The sequence below is a fragment of the Pezoporus wallicus genome, unplaced genomic scaffold, assembly GCF_028554395.1.
Source record: "Pezoporus wallicus isolate ANWC-B61680 ecotype Strahan unplaced genomic scaffold, APGP_CSIRO_Pwel_v1 contig_7265, whole genome shotgun sequence".
Classification (NCBI taxonomy): domain Eukaryota; kingdom Metazoa; phylum Chordata; class Aves; order Psittaciformes; family Psittacidae; genus Pezoporus; species Pezoporus wallicus.
Genome location: NW_026635568.1, coordinates 74,045 through 97,608, shown reverse-complemented (window position 1 = coordinate 97,608; position 23,564 = coordinate 74,045). Strand labels below are relative to the sequence as shown.

Below are 23,564 nucleotides of genomic sequence, written 5' to 3'. Positions count from 1 at the left end.
GGATGAGCTTTGAGGTCCCTTCCAACCCATATGATTCTGTGATTTCTGACCAGTAAAGAGTGAGACCTCGGAGGCTGTACAGCCCACTATGAGAAACTACACCTAACTCAAAATTTGGATGCTGTGATACACTAGCCTAAAGAGAAGATACACTAACCTACATAAATGAAAAAGGACTATTTTTTGCTTCATGCTTGCAGATTCCTTGGTAAACTGCATAATGTGATACTTGGGGAACAGCTTCCTCATGAGTCATGAGCAGAAGTAGGAATCGGCTGTATTTAGAAAAGCTGATATTTCTACCCAATCTTTAGCAGGAAGAAACAAAATGACATAACCCAAACAGAATTCTTTTTTTAAATCACTTTTGGCAGCTGTTAGGGTCACATGGGATCAGGCCCCGGGTGTTAGTTAAGGAAGCTAAGAGCCACCACCACAGCAGAGCTCAAAGAGTAAAACGAGGTCATGCCTCTGCAAACTGGTACTTCTCTGCCTCCAGACGCCCAAGGTGTTCCTTTGTACTAAAAGACAGAGCACAAACTTTCAGCTATAGAATATAGTTAATTATACATATCATAGAATCATAGGATAATTATGGTTGGAAAGGACCTGAAGATCATCTATACTTTTTTATTTCTAATTCCTGTTTTCCCAAGTATGGGCTATTGGCAGTGAACACAATGCAGAAATTTAATTACCTATTTTATTTCGCTACCCTATTTAAGAAGAATTTAGGGTGACACCCTATTTTAACCTTACTAAAAATCTTCTAATTTGTTTTCAGGAAATGACATTTTGCCAAACATAGCTACTTTGCACATTGAACACTAATCTTGTCAAATAAAATTCTGACTCCCTGGGAGCCCCAAGGGACCCCAGGTATGCGTCTGCTGCTTAAAAATGCAAGTCAAGCCGATTGCTGACTAATGGAGAATGATTATTGATAATCTTACCAAGTTTGTTTCCCCCTTTTCTCTTAAAGTTCATTTTAGCACCTGTTTTTTTCTTTCCCCTTCTTAACGCAGCAAACTTTGGTTGGGTTTTGCTAGAGGAGACACCTGCTACTGCAATGGCTCACACAGACAATAGCAGTTAGAAAAGTTAAACAAGATCCTGCTCTTTCACGAGCACTCTGATTAGAAAGGGCACACCACAGACAGGTAAGAAATTCAAGGAAAATCCCATTTTGACAGCCATTTTCATTACCAGAAGCCATGAAAGTCCAGGCAGCTATGCACTGGAGCCAAATGCCTTTTAGTTATTTGTACCCGCCTGCAAGCCCAGGTGTAGACACTCTGACTGTGGTTCCACTCCAGTCAACCGAAGCTTTGCAGCTGATCACAGAAATACAACTAAGTTATAAATGTTTATTTCCAGACACCATAAGGACAGACTATATTAGTAAACCCAAGCTCAGGTACAACCCTTGGTGTACAAATGAGGTATACACAGACTGTCTCCTCACATTCACAGAACGCATTACAACAAACCACTTCCAAGTTGTCCTGCAAAACATATTGGTGATAAAAGCAACCATAATGAGGCATTTAGATTTGAAGTTTGAGGACGATTTAAAACAACACAGATCCCAAGGAGCCTCACTGGTATCTTTTACAAGTGCTGTATCCAAAAAAACGCTTTGTTTTATCATCAAACTCAAAAGACAACACCCATTTCACTTCAAGGCTGAAGAAAAGGCATCTGCCTTGCCTCTGGTCAGCACAGAGGGACCCCAGCCAGGAAAAAAACCTAGTTTGAGCTCAAAAATGAGCATCTGCTGCAGCCACTGCTGAAACAACAGCAACTTACCTGCAAGGGGAACTGCACAAAGCTGCTCCATGAACATCGCTGCTGCTTCAGCTCTGCAGTCAATCCTGCTACTGGTTTCCTCTGCCTCCAGCTCAGGCACAGAGATGCAGGTGAAAACGTGAGGTGCTTCTTTTTAAACCTCTCCCCCTGTGCTGCTAACTGGTGCCATGTAATGCTCATGTGGGTCTACAAATGCACAAAGGTTTCCATCCTTTCTAAAATCAAAGTGTCAGTTTTGCTGCTGTCAGAGCACTTATTTTTGTACATATAAGGAAGTGGCTGTTGATGTTATCTGAATGTACTTCCTGTTTTATATGTATATGAGCAAAAATAATGTCAAGTTAAGCTAAAGTGCAGACTCAAAGAGCTCAAGTCAAAGCCTTGAAGCAAAATAATGTGTGCAGCTCATCTGTTTGCTGTCTACCCCAGTTTGCATTCACTTGGCTGATCTTTATCGCAATTCCGTACTCTCACAATAAAACTATCATCCCAAATCCCTGCAAAAACAGCAACTGTGCCCTGCACTAACACCGCTTTCTACCGAGACTCCCAGGATCAGTTGATTTACAATGGGCTGGTGTTAAGTGATGACAGACCAAACTCAAACATCACATTGGTAAAAACATGGCTGGAGTCAAGCAATGCCACGAGGCAATTTGGGCTGAAACTGGGATATTCTTTAAGTGACCAGATAGTGATTTATTTTTTTATTTTTTTTTTTTAAACAAGGAAGGGTGATTTTCTGTGGTTTTTGTTGCACAAACAGTCCAGGAAGCAGCCGTGTAGGAGTGTACATTCCAGAGTTGATGCTATACAGCCCAACACTGAAGGAATCTCTCTAATTGGAATTTAATGATTTTCTGGTTATTTTCAAGAGCAAAACAAATGTACCAACAAAAAATAAAACTCATTTTGAAGTAGAAACTACTTTACTTTTTGGGACTTTAACAGGCTTGAGAGGTGAACCTCACTGAGTTCACCAAGGCCAGCAGGCAGATGGAGGGGATTCTCCCCTTATGCTCCTCTCCGGTGAGACCGCCACTTCAGTCCTGCATCCAGCTCTGGGGCCCCAACATAAGAAGGATGTGGAGCTGTTGGAGCAAGTCCAGATGAGACAATGAAGATGCTCCAAGGGCTGGAGCACCTCTGCTATGGAGGCAGGCTGAGAGAGATGGGCTTGTTCAGTCTGGAGAAGGCTCTGGGGAGAACTTAGAGCAGCTTCCAGTGCCTAAAGGGACTGACAAGAATCACAGAATCATAGAATAGTTAGGGTTGGAAAGGACCTGAAGATCATCAAGTTCCAACCCCCTTGACATGGGCAGGCACATCTCACACTAAACCATGCCACCCAAGGCTCTGTCCAGCCTGGCCTTGAACACTACCAGGGATGGAACATTCACAACTGAATGAAAGAAAGTTGGAAAGGGGCTTTTGACAAAAGCCTGTAGGGACAGGACAAGGAGGGGTGGCTTTAAAGTGACAGAGAGGAGACTAAGATGAGATCTTAAGAAGACATTCTTAGAAGATCTTAGAAAGGTGGTGAGGCCCTGGCACAGAGCAGCTGTGAATGCCCTATCCCTGGAATGCTTCAAAGTACTGGAGCTTACTTAACAGGCACGTGGGTGGCAGCAAGTCAAAAGCACCTAGCTTTAAAGAAAAATAAACAACCTGCTACCTTCTTGGATCCCAAACACATGCTCATCAGCAAGAAGCACTGCAGGAGTCCCCAGGGCTCTGCTGTGCTTGGGAGCCTCCCAGCAAGCAGGGTGGCAGAGGTGGCACCTGGGTACAGTGGCGCACAAAATGATGTGAAAATGCTGCCCTTAATCCTCACTGCCACAGCCAGCAGAGCAGGATGAGACAGAGGAAAGGGAGAATAACAGAGAAAGGAAACATGCACTGCAAAGCAAAACCTCAAGAATCTGCCAGCACAGCAAAAAGCCCTTGGGGGAAGCCCCGGTGTGGTCGCTCCCTTCCTACAGTGGATCAGTGACACAGCAGCATCAACCAGCACCACACAGGGTAAAGGCACACTGAACAAGTCTGTATTCTTGTTTTGCTGTAAGAGGGAGCTTATTATGATAGATATGCAGTGTTCCTCAAACTGAGGTCACTTCCATGGTTTTGGGGGGCTCCCACTTCCTGGAGTGGGCTCACCCCAGACCAGACGGGCTCTAATCCACGGCAGGAGGCATGTCTGGAACCAGCAGGACCTGACCTTTTCTTAGCAAAATTCAGGTAATACCCCAAGTACAAAAGCAAGCTCTGCATGTGTACAGTGCAAAAACTGCCACCCACAGGTTCAGAGAAGCAAAAGACTGTATTTTAGATAAGAGTATGCAAAGAAACATATGCCCATGCTCCTGCCCTCCCCCCTCCAAAGCAACATCCGAGTATCTCGCGTGACACAGCCGAAGGTCGTACCAGAATCCGTGCGCACAGGTTTCAGTAGGACAGGGTATTGTCATCATCCTGTAATACCCCATAAAAACAAAAGGCTGTTCTTCTCTCATTAGAGTTGTAAGTACAATGTACTTGCTCGTACTTCAGTGTTGCACAAATTGCTTAAAAAACAACCCTCCCATATCAAAACCTTTTAAAGAGCAAAGTACTAGGGCACTTATTTATGCCTTTGAAAGTTCTTTTGTGCAATTTAGGTGAGAAAATTGTATTCTTGCATGAAGCTGGCGATTTTTAGCTGAAGTAAGTAGCTTTAGGTTTGTTTTTCTGTTTTGGGTTTGGTTTTGTTGTTGTTGTCATTTTGTTTGTGTTTTTTTTACTAAAGAAAACAAGGAAAGTTCTAAGGGTAAAACACGTGCCAATGGCAAAGACATCACTAATATTAACCAGAGCAGATTTCTAGAGGAAGAGCTTATCACAGATCAAAGATGACTCAGGATTTAGAAGTAAACTTATCTGGTTTAGGAAAAGAGTGAAGGAGTCTGCTTTAAGTCTTACAGATCTTGACATCCTGCAGATAATAACCAATTAATATAACAGGAGGTAGAACCAGTGAGGCTGCCCCTTGGTCAGGGACCAGTGGGGTGTCCAAGGCAGTGTGCTACAGCCCATGCCAAGCAACCTACGTGATCTGCACAGAGACACAGTGTGCACGCATATGATAAGAAGTTATTCTGCATAACGAAAGATTAAACCAGATTGCAAAGAATGGCAAGAGGATCTCACACACCTCCTGAAGGGGCGCAAACCAGCAGGTGTAACTCAGAAGATACAAAGCAACATGATGACCAGAAGGAAGAACAACTCAAACTCAACTCTGTTATCGTGAGACGCCCCCCTGCAGTCCTGCATCCAGCTCTGGGACCCCAAAAATAAGGAGGATGTGGAACTGTTAGAGCAAGTCCAGAAGAGGCCACGAAGAGAGCACTAGGTGAGGTCTGAGTCACATGAGCCTCATGCACCCATACAATGAGAGCACATTCTCATTCAGTGACTCCCCACTGCACACCTTTGCACCAATGGAAGGGTTTTGGCAGACCCTATCTGTTACTGCAAGTCTTTAACCACTTCAGAAAACCTCTCATGCACTTCCATGCAGGTATCCTGTTGTATGGGAAATGAGCTTTAAATCGTGTTTTATTTCAGCCAGGAAATTCTGTACATGACTGAGGAGAAAAGGAAAAGATTGTATTGAAGGGTAAAGATACAGCACCAGGAGCTGCACGAGCAGCTCTCCAGAAGACCCAGAGCTGCAGTCTGCTACCTCTGTCCAAAGGGAGCGCTTAAGGGAGCGCTTCCTCACATTTTATTATGGCTTTTTTAATTAATTCAACTCAGAGCATCTAAGCAGACAAGCAGATACCAGAGCAGAATTTTGACGGATGAAAGAACTCACTGGTCAAATGAGTAGGTGCTGAAACTAGAAGTGGGAAGGTGGGAATTCAGTTTATTACTAATACAGGGAGTATATATTATAACTCATTGGGTGAGAGATGCTGGTTTCCGCTGTTCCTGAAGCAGCACGACAGCATGATGTGGCAGTATCTGACAACATCCATTGCCTTCTCAGGGTGGTTAAAGGCACCAGGATTCAACACAGAGAATGAAATCCATTATTTCCTCTGCTTGGTACGTCTGTAGAAAATCCAGAACCTAGATATCCTAGAGCCATCACTGAATCGTCAACTTCAGCAATCACTAAGATAAAGCAGTGGAGGAAAAACCAACAGTTTATCATCTGAGGTGTAAACAATTTCATGTTGAACAGTACTGAATACCTAAATATTGCTGGGTTTATGCGGGAAAGGAGTCCAAAAAAGAAAAACAGCACAGCAGCTCCATCCCAAACCTTACAGTACACATCAGTCCACATGCTTTAGCCTCAGAGATTCTGCACTCATTCCTGGTCAGTGTTCCACACAAAAGCATCAAAACAGTCCAGAAATAAGAGGCAGAATTTTCTTGGGAAAGCAGGTAGATGGCAGAGAAAAGCTGAGAAAAAACAGATTCCCTGTTCCTGGGTGTGCAGCACAGTGGTCTGTGACTTGTATCAAGGCCTTAAACACACTTTATTTACAGACACCTTCTCCCTTTCGGTGCACACAACAGTAAATCAACACTTGAGTAAATTCAGGAACACCAATGGTAACAGCAGATTTTAGGCTGTTAACTTGTTAACAGCCCATCTTTATAAAGCAACAGATGAGGTGGATAAAAACCTCCAAGTCCTTCATGGACACAGACCATGTTAAAAATCATCACTCCTGAAAAGGAAAATTACCTTTCCGTTTCCATCTGCTTTTCTTCCCATCTTTGTTACTGCACCCATCACTGCTGCTGCTGCTGTTCTCGGAGCTCTGAGAGTCAGACTGGGCATCACTGCTCTCCTCTGAGCCATCTGAGAGCTCCTTCAACCCATCTGGAACATCCTTCTGCAAATGGAAGAAATAGATATAGTTACCCACTCCACCATAGACTCTCCAACTTAACAAAATTCTTAAAAGTAGTGGTTTTCTTTATTTATCCAGCACTGATTATGGATTTTTCTACACTTCAGAGCAATATCAGAACAGCTCAGTCACTGCCCTCAAACATGCACATTGTCTTCTGTGAGCCCGTATGAAATACTTAACCCAGCCCAAGCTGGCACATCTTTTACACCACCCATGTCACCTCTTTCCCAGGTACACTCTTCCTTAACTCGTTCTCCATCCCCAATCCCTAATTCCAGTATGATCTCCAGTATGATCCCACTTTATGAGAAATCCAGACAATTTTTGAACTTATGACAGAAAAACAGCTGGACAGCTCAGTGCCTCATAGTCCTCATTATGGTCACCAGTAAGGTTTCTGCAGCCAGGTCCACAGCAGCCCCTGCCCTGCTGACACAGGTCCTTTCAAAACTGTGCCTGGCTGGTGTTTCTGTGCAGTGAGACATTTGCATAGCACAGACGGTGGGTTCACCTGCAGGGTTTTAGGCTGGTAATGGCCAGCAGGGAGAAGCAGCAGCTTTCGCCCTGTTCACACCTAAACCCAGACTGCCCTCTAGTGATTCATAGAGCCATAAAACCAGAGCACGGTTTGCGTTGGAAGGGACTTTAAAGCTCTAGCTCCAATCCCCCTGCCACGGGGCAGGGGCACCTTTCACTAGACCAGGTTGCTCCCAGCACCGTCCAGCCTGGCCAGGGATGGGGCAGCCACAGCTTCTCTGGGCAACCTGTGCCAGGGCCTCACCACCCTCACAGGGAAGAACTTCTGCCTAAGATCTCGCCTCAATCTCCCCTCTGTCAGTTTAAAGCAATTGCCGCTTGTCCTATCTCTACAGGCCCTTGACAAAAGCCCCCACTCCAGCTTTCTTGTCAGCCCACCTCAGCACTGCTGCTCCAAAGTCTACGCAGAGCCACTTTACTATTACTCTGCCAGACTGAGATTTTAACCTACATTGGAAATCGGTGCTAATTAGCAACAACAGACTGTTTGCTGCGGCCGAGGTCTTCAGCTGTGGTCATTAATGCTGCCACTCTCCAAACACCTAAAACAGCTCTGGACACCCTGCAGTGGTGCTGAGCCAAGCCAGGCAGGACATCAGCCAGAGGCACCAGTCCATTCCCACCCAACATGGCCACCTGCATCCCCCTCTGCTCTGCTTCCATCCCACCATCTCAGTGAGTCACACGGCAAAGCTGAAACTGCACTGTCATCCTGAATTCCTATTAATAAGTTAACTGAAGCTTAAATGTCTACTGTATAAACAAACAGGACAGTGGCCATAACAGCTGGACAAGTAGACGGGTCCGCATGCATCAGGTGAGCAAAATCCTTCTGTTAATACCCACTGGAACAAACAAATCAAAACACTTCTCTGTTTAACTGGAGACAGTTGATTTCTTGACTTTCTCTGAAATTAGAGCTGAGTAATTTCCACATGTAAGGCCAAAGAGCATGCAAGACAATACAAGTGTTAACAATGTAATTGACTCCAGATTTCTTCCATTAGCACAGTGAACTACAGATTCAGATAATCAAGAAAGAAAGAAAGTGAGAGGCAACAGGCACACACTGAAACACATAAATTCCACTTCCACATAAGGAAAATCTTCTCTACTGCAAAAATGATGAAACACTGGAACAGTGAAGCTGAAGGTTTTCATCCTTGAAGGAATTTAAAACCAGATGGACATGGTCCTGAGCAACCCACTGTAGCTGACTCTGTATTAAACAGGCAGGTTAGACCAGATGATTCCTGGAAGTTCTCTTTTCAGGGCAAATCTTAAATTGATTCCATTGGTAATCCAACTGGTACTTGTAAAACCCAGTTTCTCGTATGTTTTGAATATTTTAGGATGAGATAAACCTCATGTTCCCTCTATTGAGCATGGAAAGAAATGAGGAGAGCAGTTCCAGTGAAGATACCTGCATGAAACAGGTCTACATGTAGGGAGGGGAATCCTAAGTGCTCTGACGGCACAGTCTTCAGAGTCAAATCTAGAGAAAGTCAGGAACAGTGAGAGCAGGCTTCCTTCTAGCAGTTTAACTGGGGTAAAAGGTTTCAGATAAATGTTATTTTTAAAAATGCCAATTGGACAAATAAAGGAATACACACTTTCTCTCAACAGAGGCTCTCTGACTACTATTAGTAGACTGAGGAAAGGTAATTGTTCATTTCTAGCTGCAGGCTGAGATCAGTAGAGATGAAGTTACCCTTTTAGGGCTAAAATTCCATTAAAGTTTTAATTACTCCTTCATTTGTGGGATAGTAATATCAGCAACCGTGAATAAAAACTAGCAATTCCAGTTGTATATCCAGCACCCAGGTGCTCACTAGCAAGCAGGAAGCCTCAGTGTTTGCTTTCACAGGGCAAATTTATGCTACAATTCATGCCAATGAGGCATAGTCCCCTCTTCAGGATTATCCTAATATAACATTTTTAAATGGATAAAAGTGAGCTGCGCATTCAAATGAGGTTCCCCCCCAAGCCACTTACCTTCAAAGTGTACACTCCCATACGCCCTGGGACCTTATAGAAAATGCCCTCTTCCCCTCGGGAGTTTGTGTGTAACATGGCATTCAGACAGGCAAGAGGAGAAGTCCCACTGAAAACAAAACCAAGAGATTAATGTTTGAATATACCTGGTTGGTGTTAATCTTCTGCTGGGAGACAATCGCAGCCCCTCACCTGACCATCACACATGCAGAGGCAGAAAGAGCACAGATCCAACTTCTATCCCAAGCAGAATACAAGCTGAAGCTGTGGTAATAAGCAACAACGAAACCACTCCACATACCCACGCTCCAGTCAAGGGAAAAAAGCAAACAAAAAAGCCCCCGAGTTCAGGCTCTCCAATGCTTCTTTGCCAAACATCAGAATGATCCCAGATTTTTTAAGCTCTAGGTACTCAATGCTGCTCATCTGAAACTCAGAGCAGGTTTGCTGTGAGCTAGTGACTGACTGCGGACATATTTAAAGTTGTGTTGTTTTCAAAAAACAACTCCAACCCCCTTGTCATACTGAAATAAGGGTTGTGGGATAATGGAATGCCAGTTATGCAATTCCCCCTGAAAAAAAGTGGAGATCTTCAATCCCAGCCAGGAGATGGAAACAGAAGATCCACCTTTTCACTGATGCTCGTGGGGGTTTCTTTGTTTGTTTAACCCATTCTGCTGTAGACAGAAGCAAAATCAGGAGGACACAATGATGCAGGTAACTTGTTCCCACTGCAGACTCAGGCATCATAACCTCTACTAAATAGGTGTCTCTGCTTGCAAAGGATATCAAGGACAATACCTGCATAGAAACTGAGAAGTTTTCACCTCCCAACACCCTGTCACAAAGGCTGGACCAGAACCACCAAATTGACTAAAAGCCTAAATTTGTGATGGATTCACTGAAATTCCTGGGCCAAAAGTACAGCTGTTTGTCTGGAGTAAACTGTGCTATGAACATTCGATCCACTCGCACTGAGAGCAGTGAAATAATCTCTGCAAGGAAAAGGAAATAAAAGTGAAGAGGATCACAGCCCTCAATCATGTGGGCAGGGCACACACGCTCCAAGTTCTGCCCAAGAACTGGAAAACAACTCTTCTGAGTTATTGATGCTTAGCACAAGCAGAAACCAATTCCCTGACACAGGTCTGTGGTCTTCTCCACCCCAGCACGTACCAGTTAACTGGGAGGAAGCAGCTAAGTCTCAAGGACCATCCACCCATTTTATTTTGGTTCTTGCATGTCAATGGTTTCATTTGGGTACCCTTACACTGACCCAGTGACTCCCCTGGCTCATCAATCCCTGCTGCCCCATGGCTTTTCCATGCACCTTCCTCAGTACTGAGGCAACTGCTGTAAACACGAACAATGCAACTGGAAGCAACTTTTCTCTCACCAGCTTCACCAAGGCCATGAGCTAACTTCACAAGGTTAATCCTATTCTCCACAGGGTCTCTGAAAGTTACAATTCAGCGTGATTTCCTACAGCAACCCAAGATTCTTTCCAAAGACATTGCTCCCCAGAGTACACCCATCTCTTCACCTCTCCTCCTGGATTTGGTATCTGCACATGAGCACTATGCATGAACTGCACACAAGTGTATTTCATACAGGTGCAGCTGTATGTGGCAGTATAAAAAAAATGTACCCATCCTTCTCCCATCACTGTTCAGCATCATCTCTCACAGAATCATCAAACCACAGAATGGTTTGGGTTGGAAGGGACCTTAAATCTCATCCAGTTCCAACCCCTCTGTCACAGGCAGGGACACCTTCACTAAGACCAGGTTGCTCAAAGCACCGTTCAAACTGGCTTTGACAATGATGGGGCAGCCACAGCTTCTCAGGGCAACCTGTGCCAGGGCCTCACCACCCTCACATTGCATCTAGAAAATTATCAGGAGTCACTTCATACTTTCTTCCAGATCACTCCTATAGTGTGCTGAGCAGCACTGAACACACCAAAGCATTCCCATGTTCAGGAAGCTCAGGAGCAGTGAGGAGAGCTCTGCCCGTGTACCTGACCTTTAGCTCATAGAGCTCATCCTTCTTAAAAACTGTATCAAAGAAGAAAACCAAAAACCAACATTAAGCCAAGCATTTTACAAAAGTCTAGGCAGAGCTACGCTTTGGAAGCTCACCAAGGAATGAAGCATTGGCAGGCACAATCTTTACTCACTGGCACCTGCACTGCTCCTACTGAACTGACTCCATTGTTTAACAGCTAATTCACTCTTCTTGCTGTATTGCTCCTCATGGTTGCCCATCTCTAGTTATGTGCCTTCCTCTACAGGCTCTTCTGAAAAGCTAGCACAAATGCAACGTTATCCCAGTCTTTTGCACAGCTTACTGTAAAACATTTTAAAGGTTAAAACCAGTCAACAAATCCCACCAAACTGTCAAAAAAAATGTGGGTTTGATCTGAATATAAGGTGCATGGGTCTTCATGTCATATTAGACCCTTTCTGCCTCTCTGATCGAGTACTTGTGAGCACTTGAGCCCTTTCTATAGAAACCATCTCATTCTCACGACTAATGCCATAAGGCACCACTCTGGGTGCAGTGTGGCAGATCACACTTTGAGCAGCCCCCCACTGCAGCTGCAGAAGAGCTGGAGAGTGGTTGTGGCTGCAGGGTTACAGGAGCTGCCTAACCAGCAGCTTCCAACTTAACTGATGCAGGTCTCAATAGAACATATAAACCTCAAAGTAGGGGGTATAAGGGGTGAAGCAACTCCCCCCCCCAAAAAACCTGAAAGTGAGCCGAGGCGCTCATGCCAGAATTGGGATGAAGCCCCAACCAGCAGGGTTGTGTCAAACCTGACGGCATCCCACGGGAAAGCATAATTTTGGGTGTTTCTTTGATAAAAGGCGCTGATGCCCACAGCTCTGCCAGTTTGCTAATAAACATGCAGCAAGACTGTGGTTACATTTATTCTTGGAAATGAAACTTGTTCACCTCTGGGTGGGAAGGTTTCACCCCTCACTTGTTCTCTGCTGCCCGTTTGCTCAGAATCCCTGAATGTTCATTCATCACTTTTTCCAACTATCTGTTTTGCACCCAGCCTACCTTTTGTTACTTCAAAATGCAATAGCTGCCTAAAAATAGCCCTGGGCACCAGATGTTATTATGCCACTTATTTTATTGCCTTTTTTTTTTAATTGATGAAGGCCATCTCCTTCATTTGACAGGAACACATGCTAGCGGTTCCCATCATTCCACCTGAAAAACAGCACTTTGAGAAGCAGATGCAGTGAAAGATGAGCTCCTGCCTATTCCATATTCATCATTACCCACCATTTCATGTCAGTCCTTTCCATCCCACCTAAATCTGTGCTGCTCTGCATGCACAGCCACTTCTATTAAGGTTACTGCTAACATATCAGTCCTTGTGGAAGTCTCAAAACAGGATTAATCTTTTACAAAATATTATGTGGAGCTCAGCAGGATAGCAACATGACTAGTTTGTGACTGCTGTGCCTCTTGGTGTCCCCTTAGAGGAAGCTGGGTCAGATCTGTTAGAGCTCAAACCCCTAATTTGGTTTCTAAAGCTTCTGAACTGAGATGTTCTCCAGCTTTGTGCTCATGGTCATCAACCACCCTGGGCTCTAAAGAAGCTCAAGCTGTGGTTCTTGGCTTGAAGATGAGAGGTTTGAGGTGCAGATGCACAAACCTTCTCAGTTTCGAGAGGCAGGAATTACACAGCTGCTTTGGAGTCTCCTGTTCTACCAGTTTTCTGCAGTCAACTATCCTGACAGCTTACTGCAGCATGGGTGGGTGGCATATGCACAGCTAGGGCAGAAAGAGAGACAAGAAGGGTGTATCCGTGTACATCAAGTTCTCCCAGAGACAACTGAGCAAACATTATCCCTTCCACCAGCTCCCCTCCATCACCTTCCCACAGCTAATGCCAGGGTCCAGCAGTTGCTGTTTCTATCCCAAATGTAGTTTATACACTAAAAAAAAAAATTACATGCACTATCAAGATATTGTAACATTATCCAACTGCCAAGTAATGCAAGCCCTTATCAGATCTATTCAGATATTTCATTAGTGTATACTGGTAACATAATTCTGTTTCATCAGGCCACTTTCCTGACAATAAAAGCATTTTCCTGATGAAAAAAGGATAAATTTCCAATATAGAAAATAATTGATTCAGACATGCTCCACCTCCAGAAAATTACAGTGCCTCATATAGCGTTCCTAACATCGATTTTTGACAAAAAAAAGAGCAGGACAATTCATCATGACAGCAAGAATACTGCTCCAAATACAACAGGCGGAACAACCCAGGGCCAAGGTATTCAGCCTCTTAATGCTAGCAGCATGCTGCTGCTTTTTCATAGAATCATAGGATAGTTTGGGTTGGAAGGGACCTTAAGGCTTATCCAGTTCCAACCCCCTGCCACAGGCAGGGACACCTTCCACTAGACCAAGTGGATTGCTCCAAGCCCTGTCCATCCTGGCCATGAACACTGCCAGGGATGGGGCAGCCACAGCTTCTCTGGGCAACCTGTGCCAGGGCTTCACCACCCTCACAGGTAACAACTTCTTCCTAAGAGCTCATCTAAATCTTCCCTCTGCCAATTTAAAACCATTCCCCCTTGTCCTGTCCCTACAGGCCCCTGTCAAAAGTCATTTTGCTCTCCCAAAACTTATTCATTACCCTCACTCACAGTATTTGTCAGGTTGAGAAAAACTCAGGATTAACTTACCCACCCATTCAAAGCTACCTTTATCAAAAGCAAAAATGGTTCATGTGCTGACACATGCTTCAACCACAGAGAATATTTTCATTTAGGAATGCTGCTTAGGAGAGGTCAAACACAAGCAAGTACCCACCAGTACTTAACCAGGTGACCACCCAGCGAACAGGATGAGCAAATCCATGCCCTTAAACCAGTATCACTGGAGCAGGCACCAACCTTTTAGCTACACAGCACCTTCAACAGCAGGGCCTTAACAATACTTATTTTGTCAGCCAAGAAGTGAGGTACTGCACAAACTCCTGCTTGAAATGTCTCCAGTGTGCTGTGGTGGGGCAAATAACAAATGCTATTCCAGTTACAAATTCAATTCCCAATCCTTCTGCCGCTATCACTGTGCTCAGCAGTGCTGCCTTGCTCTGAAAATGGTGTTTTAGTAATTATTCCCTTCTAACACTACCTTGCCAGCTAAAGCCAACCAATTCAGTGGATTTACTGGAATTTATAAACCTGTTTATAACTTAGAAACCTGTGATTGCTACACAAACGAAATTCTTACACTGTTGACTCACTGAGAGGTTTTGGTAACTTCCAAATATTTAGTCTATTCTGAAAATTAACATTTTTCGTATCTGCACTTTTCATTAACAAGTTAGAAAACTGATCTCAACTTGGTCTCCAGCAAAGACAGTCCCTCGTCTGGCAGAACTGCCACATTCTTTACCCACTTACTGGACTGCTGAAGGGACTGAAACAGTCATAGCAATGTCTGTAGTTAAAAGAGAGTTATAAGGCCAGTCAGTGGCATAAGAAGAAACACATTCTGAGTTTTCACCCCTCCAGTATTTTCTAAGCTACTTGACATTTCAGATGGACACCTATATACCTTATTTCCCTTTGGAGAATCACCAAATTTAAGCCATCATTAAACCATGTCATTTTAAATTCCACATTAAATTCAAAGCTTCTTCAGACTGAGCAGGAACAAAGGTATTTGGGAGTGATAAAATACACAAGCATAAGGTGAGAATTCTCTACTCCAAGCAGCTGCTGTTGAAGAGAAGGAGGGAGGTGGAGTATTCCTGCTCATGCTTTCAAGTCCTGCTGCAGCATCCCTCCCCATTTGCCTTGCTCCTGAACCCTCAGGGACTCAGCCAACTCCTTCCGACTGGAAAAAGAGTATGACCAAATAATTTTTGTTCAGTCACATGTGGAGTGGAATTTTCAGTCATGATGCATTGCAACTTCTGCAAAACCTTGGTCTCACAGCATCATGCAAGGTTTATTTATCCATCAAATGGTTACTTTATATTAATGATCCATTTTTAATTTGGTTGGCAGATTTCACCGTATTTCTTATGTGCACAACAGCATGGTGGACCCAGCAAATCATCATCAAATTGAATCACAGAATGGTTGGGTTGGAAGATACCTCAAAGCTCACCCAGTTCCAGCCCCCTGCCAAGGGCAGAGACACCTTCCACTAGACCAGGTTGTTCCAAGCCTCATCCAACCTGGCCAGGGATGGGGCAGCCACAGCTTCTCTAGGCAACCTGTGCCAGGGCCTCATCACCCTCACAAGGAAAAGCTGCAGAGTGCTGTGGCATTCAGCAACCTCAACAACAGAGAAAAGTTAATTACTGCCTCCTGCTCTAAATATAAGCTTAATATAAAGTGCATCCAGCAGCAAGTGTCTTCATTTCCCATCATCACTGCACGTGGATTTAACTGCATAAAAACACCCAGACAGGATTGTGCTTAAGGGTGAAGTTTTTTTCCCATTTTGTTTTTTGGAGCATCCTCTTCTTCCCCACTTTTGATTTGAATCAGACATTCACACATATAGCTTTTGTTTATTAGTATATTAAAATATGATTATTTTAAACAACAACAGTTTCAGATCTATGGAAGTGTCAGGGCAGAGATATACCATAAGCAGACACCACTGTACCAACTTCAAGCTTGTTAAGCATACTCACGATTTAGAAAAGCAGCTTATTTTATGTGTTAGATTTTGCTTCGCCCAATATGCAGTGCCAAACGTACCCAAGACAAAGAATGCACAAAAAACACATCATGCAAATGAAGCACACACACCCCCAAACCCCAGGTTGCATGCAGCAGGGTTAACTAGTGAGACACCAAGCGTTCGCATGCCATTAGACTGACAGACTCAACAAACATTAAGATTTCAAGTTTGCATCACACCAAAGCACTGATGCAAACGCCATGCAGGAGAGGGCAGACTATGGGGACAGAAGCATTAACACCAGGATTGCTACCATTACTTGGTTTCTAAGTGTGCGTGAAACAAGCAGTTGCTCTTTTAATTACAGGGTTTGCAGCTTGCGTTAACAGGAAGAGTAGCTTTAGAACAATCAGCAGTGGTTCTTACCTTCTGGAGTTGGAGTGCAACCCAAAAAAAGGAGAGAAACACCCCTTTAAAAACTTGAGCAAAACAATTTGTCTGATCATTAATATGTACCCTCCCTCCCATCCACCAGAACCAAACTTTAAACGTTTCAGGCAGATCTGCAGTAATACTAAAACCAGATTGTATCAAACACGCTCAGGGGAGGAAGGTATAGACCTGGTTGATTTTTCTGGTCTACTTTTAGTGAAGCTGGCATACAGGCACCAACCACAGGCAACTGCTGGGTGCATTATTCTCAACCTTCCCCAGCTAATGAACATATTCTAGAAGTCAGAGAAACCCTTTGGAAATCTCACATGCAGACAGAGAGCAGAATAGGAATTGACTTGTTCTTTCACACCTCCTTGGCACTACTCATGGCTCACAACTCCAAGTAAAAGAGCAGCCCTGCAAGCCAGAGAAGCGAGGCAGGCTTCTATAGCAGTTTAATGAAGCCAATTGTATGTACTCGTTCCTGCACCATAACTGCTTCATCACCTCCATGGCTGCCCATGGGCTCACCACATCATTAATAATGACAACTAATACACTATGTATTTAAATATTTCCACAGTAGTGAGGCTGGGGGCAAGTAAAACGTTTCATGCTGTAAAGCCAATTTTAACACACCAGCACTCAAAGATCATGGGAATTTGTACAAGATCAAAAGAACACTGAGTGCAGCAGCTTTCACAGTAGGTTCAGATGAAGCCTCATTCTGACTGCAGCGTAACCAAGGGCACAGGATGCACTCCTGGATAGGGATTACCCAGGAGGACACTACAAAGATCTTTGGCACACACTGACCTTGGGCTTCATTTATAGTTTTAATGGTCTATCACAACAACTGAATCTGACCTGCAGGAACATCAGTAGACTGATATCCAGGATGTAGCACATGGTAAGGTTAAACACCCTTGTAGAAGACAACCAGCTTCCTTAGACATGGTTTAGAGGTGTACACAATACCTTTGGAGTCACAGCACTTGATTAGCTCTACCTTAACTCGGCAGCCACAGGCAAGATACTGTTCATGGGCTGTTGACATCCTTGAGGGACTATGTAGAAAAAAGCATTTTCTGATTTTAAAGGAGGAATCCAGAAAGCACCACCTTCCTCTAAGGCTTCTGGGGCACAGTTAAAATTTCAGAGTTCTTGGGTTTCCCTGCCTTTGTATTTCTGCTACAGACCCATGAGCCAGTTCATACTGAAGATGCATCCTAAATCCAAGTATTTTTTGAGACCTTGGCTCTAGTGTTTCCTTGAAGAGAGTCAACCTGTTAGATCCCTGCAGTGTTCATCAAGAGAGTAACACCCCACATTTCTCCTTGCAACAGCTAATACACTCTTCCTCATGGACAACTTATGTGCAATTTTATTTTGAGACAGCAAAAACTGTTACTATCACAGTCTGTCAGGATGAGAGAAGTTGAATATTTTCCTAGTTATGGACTTGATACCTTGAAATAACAGATATGGAAAGAGTTGCCTCGTCAAGAGTTTCTCATAATAAATGTATTTCACACACCCTGCTAGTGGCAAAAACTTGACCCTTCTCTACAACCATTCTCTTTGAACTACTGTTTTGCAAATCAACATCTTCCCCTACATGTATTATTTATGGCACCTACTACCTTATCTCCATGCTTTGCACAGACACCAACTGGCACAGAAATCTGTGGCTACTTCCATTTTTTGTGAAATTGATGCTAATGAAGCAAAACAAGAAACATGCCCTGTGAGAGTTTGCCTGACCAAGGGTGTCTCTCATGGTCTGTAGTCTCCAGGGGAACAAACCAGGCTGCCCATAAGTATGGGTCTGATCTACTGACAGAGGTTCATGATATAGAACCAAAAGACAAGGTGGCCTTGGAGATAGTGGTGGCAGAAGAACGTGTTCAAGGGGGAGAAGTTGCATCTCCAACCCTGCCTGGTTCAGAGCAAAAAACAACAGAACAACAGGATAGTCATGAGTGTCCTGAAGAGACACTCACTGAACATAGCACTAACCTTGTTAAATATTAATCTGTAACTGTCCTATGACTAACACTTTACAGCCATTTGACCAAAAATAGCTTTAACCTGTACTTTCCACCAGAGACTTTATACACAAATTTCTCCTTGACACAAAGGCATCATGAAGGTCTCAGAATACATTTTTAACCGAAGACCACCAGAATAGGGTATGGTGATAACCATTTATCTTCTCCAGAAAAAGCTGAAAAAATTGGAAAAAAATTGCAAGAACTCAGTGTACCAGCAGTTTCTGGCCTTTGCTGCTACCTGCCCCTTCTTCCTGAAGGCTTAAAGTAATTGATAGAGCAAAACTAAAGGAGAGTGTTGCAATTAAAATGTGTGTGCATATGACACTGGCCCTAAGGCACTTGTTTCCAACAAATTCCCTTTTCCCATTGGGAAAACATTGGGAGAGAGCCCTGGAATCCCAGCTGTGAGTAATGAGTTCTGCACGTGACAAGACCAAGAGGTTAGTAATAATTTATGGGCATTTTTTAAGACCCATCTTCCAGCAGAATGAAAAAAAAAATCTAACTCAACAGAGAGACTCGAGGTAACCCAACCCTGGTGGTTCTTTAACAAGAAACATAGTTGCCCCTGTCCTATCTCCCCATACACACTCAGCATTATCAGTATCAAATCCATCAGACATGAACTTAAGGTGTTCCAGCTTGTTTGAAGATTACCTTTAAAGGAACTGTGGATTAAAGAATGTGTAAAGTTATTTAATTGTTTGTCAGCTAAAGGCTACAGCACCTGCCAAGCCAAGTCATAATTTGCAACTTCACACCCTGAAAGACCAGAAAAAAACAAAGCCGTTGTATACTAATGGAGTATGACCTATTTGATCCATCATACCCCAGCTGCACATACTAGAAGCAGCCCTTTTAGTGGTACTCGCTGTCTACACATAAGCCCATCAAGTTTTAAAGGTACTCACAATCTTACAAGAGGCACTGAAGCCAAATGACCACTTTGCAAAGGAAGGAAGCTGGGAACCGTGACAGAATCATTTAGACTGTGAGGAAACTCTGGAGGTCACCAGCCCAACCTCCAGCTCAAAACAAAAGCACACACATCAGATGCCTCAGGGCTTAGTCCAACCCTAAGTACCTCCAGAACTGGAGCCTACAGAACCCTCCCTGGTCCTGCTCTAATGTTTTATCACCCTTACAGGGGAAAAACAAAAAAAAAAAGGGGGGGGGGGGGGGACGGGGGACGACAAACCAAACAAATAACTTTTCTCCCCCTCCAAAAAACAAAAGAAAAAAAGGAAAAAGTTTCCCCTCATTCTAATCAGATCAGAACAATCAGAATTGCCCACCTTGTAATCTGCGTTCACTGCTTCTCAGTTTAGCATCGTGTACTTCCATAAAGAGTCTGGCCCTGTTTTATGGAAGCTACTGACAGAAGTGAATGCTCGCCAGAAACACCAACCACCAGATCATGAAAAGCAGGTTTGGGTATAGCAGCTTTTAAATCTACTGCCGTTCAAAGAGCTCAAGCCGGAGAGTTTCCCTGGTGTGGTTACCTACGGACTGCCAAAGGCATCAGTAGTTTCAAATACTCTAGACCTCTCTGCACAGAAAGGTGTTTTTCTGGCAAACATTGTGCTACCTGACCTCCTCACTGGGGGATGCCACAGCTATCACCAGGCAAATTTGAACATTAATATTATTTTAAGAAGTTGTAAAAAGCCTTATTTTAATAAGCTAACATTGTAAACAAACCAAGCACACCAAATTTGCTGCCTGCCAAATCCCTCAACAGCCAGGAAGGACAACTTCCAGCATTCCCTCCTCACAGGGTCTTGCAGCACAGGGCCAGTGAGGTGCTGTGAGGCACAAGATGCTGTCATCAATACAATTCATCTTGTCCTCATATACAGACAGCAGCCTTTAAGGAAGGCTCTATGAGCACAGGTGGTATAAACTGAAAGGAGTTCCCTGGCAGTTTTTTGCCCTGCAGTTCCCTTGAGGACAAGTCTCACAGTGTACTGCACTTGCTGCTCACACCTCCCAGCACCTCCCATACAGAGCACCGGCTGGTCAAGACAATGCGTGCAGAGAAAAGCCTGTTCACACAACAGGATGATGCTACATATTACAGTCTTTGCCACTAGAAAGAAAAGTTACTGGTATGCTTGATCTGTCTTCAAGAAGCTACATGGTTAGCAGAGGTCAGAGAACGCTACACGAACCCAAGTGTCCTCTTGAGGATGCCTGACTGTAGGGCCATCCTGAAGCACTTCTGGTAGGTCCTGCGCCCACTTCCTCTACCCTACTCCCACCAGGCTCCATACAAAGCAGTGGCAGGATAATGAGATTCAATTTACCTTTCTCCCTTCAGCTCATGAATCCCAGCTTCCCACTGTCACAAGGAACCAGGAGGCAGCACAAGCAAGCTGAAAATGCAAGCCCACAGCAGGTCCCATCACTGTCTCTGGACCCTTCCCCTCTCAGGTCCTGCCTGACAAGCTATTTTTTTAGCCAAGAGCTAAGATGATCAAAGGACACCAAAGAAATGCTAGAGATGAGCTCATCGGCATGTCAAGTGGCCCAAAGCCATTTTAAGAGCAATACCATGAAGGCTGCCCTGACCCATGCCAATTTCCTTCATGAAAACTTGAACTGTGTGTAACAGCTCATCAGTCAAAGCAAAATTTTCAATAGAGACAGTATCTGCTGATGTGCAGATACTTACTAAAAGGAAATAGCAAGCAGACTGCATAGCAAGAATGTTTCCTTCATATTTTGACTAGAGACATCAAGGATGAAAGCAAAACTCTTGACATGCTTACTCCACAAGAAATTATCAAATGTCCTACCAAGATAATTCTGTATATTCTGTGTCTTAGTCAAAGGTGTCAAAAGGCGGACAATGGCTATGTAAGTTCCTCAAGCATAACGTCATGACCAGAATCAGACTGAGCTGATGAAAATGCTTCATTTCTTGAAAGCAAATAAAAGTGTCCAGAGCCATTACAGAGTTTGCTGAAGGATTCAGTCTACACTTAGTATCATAGAATGGTTGGAAGGGACCTTAAGGATTATCTATAGTTCCAAACTCAAGACCACTGGATTTATGAAAACACTGAAGAACTAATCTACAGAGGACGTGAATTATAAAACCTGCTTCAGTGAGGTAAAACTACATTAATGAACTGAAATCCAAGACCTGACACCTCACAATAGGCTCAGACCAGCAGATCTTCATACCAAGTTCTGTACAACTGCCCTGCCAGGCTGGTGGAAGAACATGGTTCAGATTCTAAACACAACACGGCTGGCATGCAGCAAGGACGAGAGGCTTGCCTGCTTTCTGCCTGGTGCAGGATGCACATCTCTTCCACTGTGGGACAGTTTCAGTTTTCCTATTTTCCTAATATTTAAGATAAATGAGAAATACATTTTTCACTGGTTGTCAATTAATTCTGTTCAACTAGATGAGATTTCTTGGCCTGGGAGAGCCTTTTATGAAGGCCCATCATGGCTTTAAAGAGCAGCTTCTACAAAGAGAGAAGTCTACAGTTTTCATAGGGGCAGCTTTTAATAGGGAAGCACTTTGTAAGAGACAATCTATCCTCACACCCAGTGTCAGTGGGATCCAATACTTCATCCTGTACAATATAATTTAAGAATCTTGCATCCTTTCAAAAGCCCCCCTTCCACTCCTACCTTGATTGGGGTGCTGGGTTTGTTTGGTTTATAGGAAGAGAGCTATTTTGGAGAAAGAATTTCCTGACATCAAGCTGTTGAAGGAACAACTGCCCTGAGGATGGAGGAGCATCCAACTTTTTGCTCTCAATCTCATCTTACTTCCTAGCTCTACAATAGAAGATAAAGAAATCAAAGTACTGAAGAACAACTAGGAAATACTTTAGTGACAAAGCCTTCTGCCAAGAATGAGACATCATTTCAATGGTCCTTAATTCAATCTGAGATGCAAGAATATCCTCTAGCAGCAAGCAGCTTTCTTCTTCCAACAAACAGCATTTAGTTCAGGCTCCAGCTTGACCCTTGCTCAGATTTCTGAGAAGTCAAGAGCACTGTTTGCCTTTCAAGTTCATCCTCTCTCCTCTTGCAGGAGAACAACCAAGTATAGCATTTCTCCCCACTCAGATGAGATCCTCACTTTATAGTATACTGCAGGGGAGGAGGTAAAAAAAAAATAAGTAAAATCCATGTTTTCTGTGTCAGGTGAGGGCAATCCGTGTCACTTCAGCACTCAGGAAGACAGACTGTTCACGTTACCAGACTCACAGAGGACAAGCCAACCTCAGAAATACAGCAGACTTCTGATTCAGCTAACAACAAAGGAAAAATACAGGCAACCAGTTAAGAAACTTATGGAAGCCTGAAGTTACAGTGCTGGCAGCTCATTTACACAAGCACCAGACTGAGCAGCTCCAGCCCCCCCCATATAACTACCTCCTTATCTGGAAGCAAGCTCCCACCTGAAGGATTCTCTGTGCTGGATGCTCTTGCAAGGAACTTGGAAGGACTGACTTGCCAATGAGAAGAATAAAGCAGCCACTGTTCATGACACACTTATCTTCAGCCCAAACACAACTAAAGAAATGGGGACTTTGGCTTCTATACTGTTACCCTCCACAAAGTGGTTTAAGACTTTGTTTTGGTTGGAAATTCCATAAATACTTGAACTAAAAGTAACCAGAGCACTGTCTGTTTTCATTTCCACTGAGATTGGAGCTAGTGTTTAGATGCATTTCCTCGCCTAATTAGTATCCAGGGAAAAAAACGTTACTGTGTTTGGACAGAGGTTCACAAGCCAGTATTTTACACAGTGCCCCCTATAAAATCCAGGAAAATCAAAACATTCATAGCTGTTAAGTGAAAAGGCTACCAAAGATATAATAAGATCACAGAATGGTTTAAGTGGGAAGTGATCTTAAAGTTCATCCAGTTCCAACCCTCTGCCATAGGCAGGGACACCTTCCACTAGACCAGGCTGCTCCAAGCCCCGTCCAACCTGGCCTTGAACACTGCCAGGGATGGGGCAGCCACAGCTTCTCTGGGCAACCTGTGCCAGGGCCTCACCACCCTCACAGGGAAGAACTTCTGCCTCAGATCTCATCTCAATCTCCCCTCTGTCAGGTTAAAGCCATTCCCCCTTGTCCTGTCCCTACAGGCCCTTGTCAAAAGCCCCTCT

The 23,564-nt window shown here is 43.9% G+C and overlaps 1 protein-coding gene across 6 annotated transcripts in view; it reads right to left on the bottom strand.

Annotated features, from left to right (window-relative positions):
* Positions 1-23,564, bottom strand: part of ASXL2 (ASXL transcriptional regulator 2) — a 98,890-nt gene that overhangs the window by 42,540 nt on the left and 32,786 nt on the right. For 2 of the 6 annotated variants that reach the window (XM_057396787.1, XM_057396786.1), the window contains exons 3-4: positions 9,255-9,363; positions 6,551-6,701 (exon numbers count right to left, since the gene is read on the bottom strand). In XM_057396787.1, coding sequence (XP_057252770.1) covers positions 6,551-6,701; positions 9,255-9,363 — 260 coding nt within the window. The other 4 variants (XM_057396789.1, XM_057396788.1, XM_057396790.1 and 1 more) reach the window with 4 other exon arrangements.